At 35.6% G+C, this 11,363-nt stretch overlaps 1 protein-coding gene across 1 annotated transcript in view; it reads right to left on the bottom strand.

The window, feature by feature from the left end:
- Positions 1-11,363, bottom strand: part of MLIP (muscular LMNA-interacting protein) — a 346,096-nt gene that overhangs the window by 116,005 nt on the left and 218,728 nt on the right. The window contains exon 8 of the mRNA XM_006835775.1: positions 4,425-4,469. Coding sequence (XP_006835838.1) covers positions 4,425-4,469 — 45 coding nt within the window. The remainder of the gene's footprint in view (positions 1-4,424; positions 4,470-11,363) is intronic.

The following is an 11,363-nucleotide window of genomic DNA, read 5'->3' as shown; positions in this document are numbered from 1 at the left end:
AGCTGCTCCTCAAAATCCTATACAAGGTCTCTATGGATCAGAACCAACTCGAAGGTACTTAACAACAACAACAATTGCATTAGGCAAATCTGCTGTACAAGATCTCTTAGAGTGCTCAAGAGCAAAGATGTCAGTTTGAGGATCAAGGTGCGCCTGACACAAGCCATGGTATTTTCAATATGTGTGCGAAAGTTGGACAGTGAATAAGGAAAATCATAGAATTGATGCATTTGAGTTATAGTGTTGAAGTAGAATATTATAAGTACCATGAACTGCCAAAGAACAAATCAATCTGTGTCAGAAGAAGTACAACCAGAATGCTCCTTGGAAACCAGGAAGGCCACACTCTCAAACTTTGGACATATTGTCAGGAGAAACCAGACCCTGGAGAAGGATTTCATGTTTGGTAAAGTGGAGGATCAGAGAAAAAGGAAGACCCCCAACGAGATGGATTGGCACAGTAGCAGCAGCAGTGGGCTCAGACATATCAACAATTGTGAGGTTAATGTAGGACCAGGCAGTGTTTTGTTCTGGTGTGCATAGGGTCATTATGAGTCAGTACTGACTGGATGGTACCTAACAACAACAACAGCTCAACTCACAATGTAAGGAAAATATTTTTTTAAACTTTTTTTTTTAAATTTCAAACTTATTCAAATTAACATAGTTCATCCACATATAATCCAGCACAAAGCTGAAGTGAATTTTGCCAATTTTTTTTTTCCCAAAAAAATAAGTGTATCACACAAAACTTAGCAAATGTACTAATGGCATCAGGATATTTACAAAGGTAGCACTGTGTTGGCAGCAAAGAGCTGGTTTGTCAACTTTCATTGTAAGACTGTCTAATAGTCTTCAAAATGACATGCACAAATTTCAGGTGTCACAAACAATTCAAATGTCATGTTGTAAAAAAGAATAAAAAACAAAGCTTCTCACTGCAGAAACCAGATTTAATCAAGGACAAAAATCATATCTGATTCAGAGTTTCTATTTATCCCAGTCTGTACTGAACCTGTTTGATGATTCAGTGATAGTTTTCAATGACTCAAATGCTCTCACAGTGTCATGAGGAATGGAGCGTTAAGCTACTTTCATCAAGTCTGGTAGAAAACAAACAATAACTAGAAGCAATCTCTAGGTAGTTTGAAGCAGCACCTCTAGAATCACTCCAATCACTATCAAATTAACCACTGAGTTGGAAGATACAAGTAGAGGCATCAGTCATGCATAACTTTTTACAAATTAGTCAATCAGAGGCATGTCGGTGGAAGATGATAAAGGCAGGTAGAAGAAAAAAATCCTGTTTACTTTGATTTCTTGATTGCTGCTTCCATGAGTATTGTTCCTGGATCCAAGCAAAATTAAGTCTGAAAGTTTCAGTCTTTCCACTGTTTATCGTGATGGTATTTATTGGTCCAGTTGTAAAGATTTCTGTTTTCTTTACATTGAATTGCACAAATCCATACTAAAGATTGTAGTTTTTTATCTTCATCAGTAAGTAATTTAAGTCCCCTTTGCTTGCAGCAAGCAAGATTGTATCATCTGCATATTGAAAGTTGCTTAATGAGTCTTCCTCCAAACCTGATGCCATTTCAACCATGTGCACAGCAGAACCAAATACAGCCTGGTCATGAACCATCTTCACAATTGCTGTTATATTTGAGCACACTTTTGATGTCACTGTGTCAATCCACCTCATTGAAGGTCTTCTCTTTATGCTGACTTTTCACTTTACCGAGCATGGTGTCCTCCAGGTCCTGGTCCTTTCTTAAAACATGTGCAAACTACAAAAGAGACTTCTAAGGATCATTCTGACTGTACTTCTTCCAACACAGACTTGTTTGTTCTTCTGAATGTCTATGGTACTTCAAGTTTTCTTCACAAACTCCATAATAAAATTGCATCCATTTTCTATGGTCTTCCTTATTCATTGTCCAACTTTCACATGTACATGAGGAGATTGAAAATATCATATCTTGAGTCAGACACTCCTTAGTCCTCACAGTGACATCTTTGCTCTTATACTTTAACAGGTCTTTTGCAGCAAATTTGCCAAATGCCGTACATCATTTGATTTGTTGACTACTGTTTCCCTAAGTATTGATTGAAGATCCAAGCAAAATAAAGACTTTGACAACTTCAATACTTTCTCTTTTTATCATGATGTTAATTTTTGGTCCAGTTGTGAGGATTTTCATTTTCTTTACATTGAGTTGCAGTCATTGTTCTTCATCAGTACGTGTTTCCAGTCCTCTTTACTTCCAGCCGGCAAGCTTGTGTTATCTGCATATCTGACGTTGTTGCAGTTGAATGCCATTGTGTCAGCTCCAATTTAAATTGACTCAAAGATTTCCAAGGAGCAGCTGGTGAGTTTGAACCACCAACCATGGGGTTCAAACTGACCTTGTGGCTTAGTGCTTATCCTAAAACATCACACCAGAACTCACAGGTTGTTAATGAGTCTTCCTCCAGGCCTTATGCCACAGTCTTCTTCATATAATCTAGCTACTCAGATTATTTGCTCAGTATACAGATTGTCAAAGAATGTTGAAAGGATACAATGCTGAGACACACCTTTCCCAATTTAAAACTATTCAGCATTCTCTTTTCGGTTTGAATGACTACCTCTTAGTCTATGTATCAGTTCCTCATGAGAAGAACTGAGTGTTACAGAATTCCTTTTCTTTGCAATGTTAGCAATAGTTTGTTATGACTCACACAATCTTTGCATAATCAATAGTGTACAAGTAAACATCTTTCTGATTTTCTCTGCTTTTAATCAAGATTCATCTGATGTCAGCAGTGATAGCTCGTGTTCCACATTCTCTTCCTAATCCAGTTTGAAATTTGTGCAGTTCCTGTTAGATGTCCTGCTACAACCATTTTTTAATTATCTTGAGCAAAACTTTACTTGCATGTGACATTAATGATCTTGTTCAATGATTTCCCCATTCTGTTCGGTTACCTTCCTTTGGAATGGGCAATAATATGTATCTCTTCCGATAGCTGTCTTCTAAATTTCTTGACATAGAAGAGGAGTGCCTCCAGGGCAGCATCAGTTTGTTGATGGAATTTTTATACCATCAATTTCTGCAGCCTTGTTTTTTTTCCAGAACCTTTGGTGCATCTTGGACATGTTTTTTCAATATCATTATTTCTTGATTGTATGCCTCTCCTAAAGTGGTTGAACATAGGCCAATTCTTTTATGTACAATGGCTCTGTCTTTTCCTTCCATCTTCTTCTGATGCTTCCTGTTATTCAATATTTTGTCCATAGAATTTTTCAGTATAGCAATCCAAGGCTTGAATTTTTGTTCTTCTGTTTTCTCAGCCCGAGAAATGCTGAGCATATTGTTTCCTTTTGACTTTCTAACTCCAGTGCTTTGCATATTTCATTATAATACTTTACTTGGCCTCTTGAGCTGCACTTTGAATTTTTCTGTTCAGTTCTTTCACTTCATCATTTCTTTCAGTTGCTTTATCTTCTTTACATTCAAGAGCAAGTTTCAGAGGCTCTTCTGGCACCCATTTTAGTCTTTTCTTTCCTGTCTTTTTAATCACCGTTTGCTTTCTTCATGAATGATGTTCTTGATGTCATTCCATAACTCCTTTGGTCTTTGATCATTAGTGTCTAATGCATCTGTTCTTGAGACAGTCTCTAAATTCAGGTGGGATATACTCAAGATCAATTTTTGGATCTCATGGACTTGTTTTAATTTTCTTCAGCTTCAGCCTGAATATGCATATGAGCAATTGGAAGGTGTGTTCTGCAGTTGGCTCCTGGCCTTGTTTTGGTTGTTGATGTTGAGCTTCTCCATTGTCTCCACAGATGTAGTCAATTTGATGGCTGTACATCTAATCTCACCAGCTCCATGTGAATAGTCACCATTTATATTGTCAAAATGTATTTGAAATTACTATGTTGTTGGTCTTGCAAAATTCTATCATGTGATTTCCAGCATTGTTTCTACCATCAAGACTATATTGTTCAATTAGTGATCCTTCCTCTTTATTTCCAACTTTTGCATTTCAATCACCAGAAATTATCCATTCATCTTGACTGTGTGTTTGATCAATTTCAGACTGAAGTAGTTAATTGAATTCTGTTTTGTTTTTTGTTTTGTTTTTTATCATTGGCCTTAGTGATTGGTGCATACATTTGAATAATAATGGTATTAACTGGTTTTCCTTGTAGGTTTATTGGTACTAACCTATCACAATAGCACTGTATTTCAAGCTAGTTCCAATGCAAGTTAGCATTGACTTGATGGCAGTGGATATAGTGTTATCTACATCATTACCTGATCTATCACTTAGAGAAAAAATCAATTACTTCAAATTAAATAAGTATATAATTGAATTCCCTCCAAAATATCAACATCCATTAAGAAAGCAGTATGTATGATTATTGTGATACTTACATATTTGGTTTCTCGACCAGCTGCTCTTGGAAGAGTTGCAGGCATCTATATGAAAATAAAAATAATTTTACTAGTGAAATAATAAACACTAAGTGATGCAACTTCTTAAGCAATTGTTCATCCTGTCCTCTGTTCAGACTTCCTAGCCATTGCTCCTTTTTTTTTCTATAAAATCTTCATTCCTATGAAAATAACTTCATTGAAGAATACCATTTGATTTTCCTTTATTACTGTTATTTATCAGATACATGATATTTTTCCATTATTTATGGCTGAGGTTAATTCATGCATTACATTTGTTTCTTTTCCCTATAATGTCTTATTCCTATAATGTCTTTGGTAATTCATCTTATTCCTATAATGTCTTTGGTAATTTTTAAATTACCAAAGTCTCTGTGCTTACAATTCTTTGAGCTACTCAATCACAAAGATATTTTTGCCCATACTCCTTCAACTTTCACTCCCATGACCATTCCTAGGCACTGTCATCAATAAAATTCAAAACTTCTGAAATTCCTACCTCAAACAGTCTAGTCAGAGCACTCTACTTCTTATCTGCCAGCTTCATTTCTTAAATATCCACATGAAACATTTTGTGGCATAAAGTGCCAGATATTTATTACCATATTTTATATAAATAACATGCACATTATATAATATGTTTTTGTTTTTGTTTTTGCAAACCATGCAACACTCTCATGTATTAGTTTTCTATGCATACTATTAGTGTTTTATATGTGTGGCATTATTTATGTGGGGATATTATACAGGAAAATACAGTATTTCACAGTTGCTGAGGATCAGAAATCCAGAAGTGGCATGAGTTTAGAAGGCTGTCTCCGAGTCTTCCATGAGTTTATAGTCCAGATGTCAACTGGAGATCTGGGATGGCTGTCATCTCAGGACTCAACTAGGGCTGAGGAATCCACTGTAAGCTCACTTATATGATTGTAAGTTTCAGTTCCTAGCTGGATTGAGACTTCTATTCTATGCCACATGAGCCTCAACATAACAGAGTGAGAAATCCAAGAAAGAGAGAAAAGCTAGATATCGAAGATAGAAGCTGCAGATATTTATAGTCTAACCATCGCCTCTACTGTACCACAGAGCATTTCTTCAACTTCAAATCACTGACTTTCACCAGCTTCATTCTGGCTTTTATTATCTCTTAACTTTCATAGATTTTATATTCTAATTCATTTGAATACTTCAATTATTTTGCCTATCCAAATAATGTGACAACTCACCTGCAAGAAATGGAATTAACCCTGAATGGCTCTTTCCATCTACTTACTCCATATTTGCACCTAAAAAGCATTCCACATGGCTAGAAATTCTCTCATCCAGTGAATGATTTCATTTTAAATTTATAATGCTCACCTTTGAGTGGACACTCAATACTGTCTGATAATGCCACAATTTTTCTTTTGTAGGCCCATTTTCACACTTTTTGAGATGAAGTGGCTATTTCTTTTGATCATTTATTCAATAAATATATTTTGGAGTATGTATCATGCACACACACCCAACCCTGATTTCAATTTTAAAAAAAACCAAAACTCTTAGAAATCTAAAAATAAAAAGCAACTTCATCAAAATGGTGAACAGCACCTATGAAATACATGTAATTAACATCATATTTAGAATCCTGGTGTGGCACAGTAGGATAAGCATTGGACCATGAGGTCATTTGAATGAATAGCAAAGTTGGTGGTTCAAAGTCACCAGTCATTCCTTAGAAACAGGGTCGCTATGAGCTGAACTGACTTGACTGCACTTAACAACAACAATATCATACTTATTCCAGAAAGAGTTAATATCATTCTTAATACTGAAAGCTTTCTTCCTATAATTAGAAATGGAATAAAAATGTTTCCTTTCAGCACTTCTACTCAGCATTGTACTGGTGGTTCTAGCCAATATGATCCAGCAAGAAAAAGAAGTAACAGGAATTCAAATGAGAATGAAAGAAGTAAAATTTTCTTTATTAACAGACAATATGATCATTGTCAATTTAGATAGTTTGATAGCATATACTTTTAAAAGTTACTCAAAGTAATGGATTATTAAGGCTAAAAATACAAAATCAATATAAAGTACTTATTATACTTTATATACTGACAATAGTAATTAGAAAGTGAAATTTAAAATCACCATTTAAAATAACATCAAAAATAAGAAACTGGGATACATCTAACAAAGAAGTGTAAGACCATGTATGGTTTATCCATTCCACTACAACATAAAATGAAAGCATATGTCCATACAAAGTCTTATTTTGAAACGTTCTGAACAGCTACATTATTACTAACTCCAAATTGGAAATTACCTAATTATCCATCAGTTGGTCAACAAACAAGTATATTATGGCACATCTATACAATAGAATGGACTCCTGGTGTGGCATTGTGGGATAAGCTAAACTCAAAATCAGTCATTCAAATCTACCAGCTGTTCCTCGGAAACCCTGTCTAGGGTTGCTATGATTTGTGATTGACTCGAAGGCACTCAACAACAACATACAGTAGAACACTATTTAGTAAAAAAAGAAATGAACCATGGATACATGCAACAATATAGATGAATTTCATATGTCTTCTTCAGTATTAAAAAGCCAAGCTCAAAAGACTACATACTGCATAATTATGTTCATATGACATTCTTGAAAAGAGGAAAGTACAGGGGCATGAAATAGATCATTGGAGCCTAGAATTTGGGTTGAACAAAGAAATAGTTTAGAAAGGAATTTAAAAATGGTTGATATCTTGAATGCAGTGGTGGTTTCCATAGCCATATGTTTGTCACCATACATAAAACTATACACTAAAATGTATGAGCTTTTCAAAAGGTAAAGTATGCCTCCCTAAAGGACTTCTGGTGTGGTGCTGTGGATCAGCACTGGACTGCAAACCACAAGGTAAGCAGTTCAATCAGCTGCTTCTCAGAAACCCTACCCTGGATCCTATGAGTTGGAGCCAACTCATTGGCATTTAACAACAAAAACACCTCTTTAAAAGACAAAAAAGAATAAGAAGAAAAAATGCTATGTAAGCTACAATAAAGACCTTAATATAGGGTTGAAGAACAGAATGAATACTGAACAATTTCTTGAACTATAATATCAGATCAAGGAATTCCCCTGAAAGAATTAAGCAGTGATAAATTGAAGAAAAATGTCAAGGTTACAAGATATGTAATACAGAAGCAAAACTGACAAAATCAGCATTTTTGGAGTCCCAGAAAGAAAGACTCACTTGAAGAAATAATGACTAAAAATCATCCAGACTGTGAGGGGGAAAAAAGATGAAGACTTCAAATGAAAGGTCATAGAGAGTACAAATCATGATGGGTACTGAAGGAAAAACAAAAACAAAAACACAAAGCCCACTTTTAGCTATATTACAGAGAAACAAGTAACATCAAAGATAAAGATAAAATTCTACAGGCTTACAGAACCATTCTGTAAATGATAACTGTGTAATCGAGGAATTAATAGCACACTGACAAAATATTTTTCAAGGATATTGTTGAAGTAAAAGAGTTCAGGAAATAAACAAACTAAAAACATGTTGAATGAAAAGGACATATCATTTTATGTTTGGCCAAACTATAATTTAAGGGAAAGGGAAAAATAAAGATATTCTCAGGGACAAAAGAAAACAGAATCTATACATGGACTACTGAATACAATTTTCAGCAAGATGTCAACAAGAAGAAAAATATTTCTAGTAGGAAAGTATGAATAGTGGGAAAAAATAATTTTAACAAAAAAAATCAACAAAAATTATCATCATAAAATTCAGATTTAAATTACAAAATTACAAATATTGTGTGCATAGGTGTGTGTTTATATGCATTAAAAACAAATTGCAGAGGGTGGGGCTTGCTGGCAGATAGGGTAGAAGTACAGGGAGGATCTCCATCAGCAATAACACAGAATACCAGATTAAGCAGTTTCAGGGAATAGTTCCAAAACACTATACCACATATATAGGAATATTTAAAAAGTTTGAAGGCATATAGCCAGTGGAATTTGAAGCAGAAGAAAGAAATCTCATATTTTCGAACCTGCCAGGCTCAGTGGCAAGTAGTCACCATTTGGGGCAAGACCAAGTGGCAGGACCAAGAGGGGGAAGGATCAGAGCTACCACAGATTGACACCTGCTAGAACCTTGGAGATAAAGATGTGGAATTTCCATTTATTTATTTATTTACTATGTATTTATTTATTTATTTAGTCACTCATTCATTCATTCATTCATTCATTTATTTATCTGTTTATTGGCCTCTTGCTCTAGGTACACCTCCATTTAATGACTAAAAGGAGTGCCTGAGCGAGTGGACACCCCACCTTCACCTCCAGAGGGTTCTACTATGCATGCATACAGATCCTCTCAACATTTAAAGGAACAGATTCCACTTAAAGTCAAATGGCAGCACAAAACAGCCACAGCCAGCCCTGAAGTATTTATCACTAGGATAAAGGCCAGAATGGGGGTTGTGGAGCAGGAGAGACAGTCTAAAAACAAAACAGGCTGAAAATTAAATCTTGAGTTACATCATAACAACCAGCAGTTGTTGTTGTTGTGTGCCATGGAGTCAGTTCTAACTCATAGAGATCCTTGTACAGGGTTTCCGAAGCTGTAAATCTTTACAGGAGCAGAAAGCCTCATCTTTTTCCTGCTGAACAGGTGGTAGCTTCGAATTGCTGACCTTGTGGTTGGCAGCCTGATTCGTAACCACTACGCTACCAGAGCTCTTTAACAACCAACAGTGACATCTTGAAATTTCTCAGGCAGCCTTGAAGATGCAAAAAGGATATGAAAGTCATACTCATATTAGACTAAAGATTTTTTTTTCTCTTCTCTCTTTTCTGAGATTATAGACTACAGTATCCAGTCTGTATGTTTTTGCTGTTGCTATTTTGTCTTTTGGTCCCCTCTTTACCTTTAGGGGTCTCATTCTCTCCCAAGAAGAGACAGCAATTGCTGTCATATAGTCAAGCTACAATAACACTCCATAAGACCCCATAATCCAGGCAAGAACCAATAGCAACTGCTATATAGCAGGAAGGCAGCCAACACTTGTGACAGTTACTCTGAGTTCAATAATAAGAAGAGTGAAAAGGGAAGCCCATCTCCTGATCACATCTACCTGGAGGCAATCATAAAGCATAAGAGATACCAAAACACACACTCAATTAAGTATTAAGACCACAGTTAACTACTGAACATGCCCAAGAAGCAGAAGTAGATGACCATATCAGCACATGTCCAGAAACAAGATAAAGTGACTGAGACAAATGAGTTGCAGGTAAACCTACACTCCATACTAGAAGGAGGTCTTGGAAATGCCTGAAAAGGATTTCAGAAAAATGATTATAAAATGTATCAAAACACTTCACAATGGAGTTGAGAAAAATAAGGAAGAAATCAGGAAAGCACTACAGGAACAATCGAATAAGATAGATACATCATTGGAAACAATTCAAACCCTACAAAAAAAAAAGGTCAAAATTATTAATAATAGAAAATAAGAAATGGACAATACACTGAAAGGGCAAAGGAGTAGAATTGAAGAGATGGAAGCCAGAAGTAGTGAGCTGGAAGATAAATCTCTAAATACTACTAAGATACAAGAGCAAGCAGAAAAAAAGGATAAAAAATCTGAAGAAGTTCTAAGATTCATGTCGAATAACATGAAGAGAAACAACTTAAGAATTATTGGCATTGCAGAACAGGAAGAATCACACAAGTCCACAGAGGAGATAGTTGAAGAGCTGCTGGAAGAAAATTTCCCTAACTTCCTGAAAAGTGAAAAGATAAGCATTCAAGAAGCTCAACGAACTCCAGGAAGGATAGATGCTAAAAGAAAATCACAAAGACATAATAAGCAAGTGCTCCAAAATCAAAGATAAGGACAGAATCCTGAAAGCATCTAGGGAAAAGAGAAGTGGAACATACAAAGGAAAGCAAATCAGATTAAGCTCGGATGTATCAGCTGAAACCATGTAGGCAAGAAGACAATAGGGATACATATATAAAACCTTGAAAGAAAAAAAACTGCCAACCAAGAAACCTTTATCCAGCAAAGCTGTCAATTGAATATGATGATGTAATCAAAACATTCCAGGATAATCAGAAGCTAAAGGATTATGCCAAAGCCCAACCTGCGCTGTAAAACATCCTAAAGGGAGTTCTGTAGACTGAGAACTAACAAGAACAGACAATAATCAGACATTGACATACATGGCAGCACCACCCAGAACTCAAAAGAGTTGAGAACAGAATAAAACTTTAAGAACAAATTGAGAGGATCTGGTAGGTTAGTCTATGATCAAAACAATTACAATGTGAAAGAAGGTAAAAATGTAGGAGCAGAGATCCAGGTGGTGAGAAGGCCAGGTAGATTACAAGATAAAATAAACTGTATTAAATGGAAGGAAAAGTTAATGGAATATAAGGTAACTTCAAAGAAAAAAAAAAAAAAAACTTCACAATATACCAAGAAAATGAAATTCCAAGAAGAACATGGAAACATTAAAACTATGGGGAAACTGACAAGAAAGAACACAAAAAACATGAACTCAGCACAGGAGGACATGCAGAAGAAAGAAACCAACAGCACCACAAAAACAAAACAAAAAAACATAATGGCAGCAATTAATGCATACCTATCGATAAGAGCTACCAGCTGTTCCATGGAAGAAAGATGAGGTTTTTGCTCCTGTAAAGATTTATAGCCTCGGAAACCCTGTACAGGGTAGCTATGAGTCAGAACCAACTCCATGGCACATAACAACAACAAAATCTATAATTGCACTGAGTGTAAATGGATTAACTGCACCAGTTAAGAGATGGAGAGTGGCAGATTGGATAAGAAAACAAGACCCTTCAATATGATGTCTGCAAGAGACACACCTTACACACAGAGACAAAA

The sequence above is a fragment of the Chrysochloris asiatica genome, unplaced genomic scaffold, assembly GCF_000296735.1.
Source record: "Chrysochloris asiatica unplaced genomic scaffold, ChrAsi1.0 scaffold00019, whole genome shotgun sequence".
Lineage (NCBI taxonomy): Eukaryota > Metazoa > Chordata > Mammalia > Afrosoricida > Chrysochloridae > Chrysochloris > Chrysochloris asiatica.
This window is presented reverse-complemented; position numbering and strand designations above follow the sequence as displayed.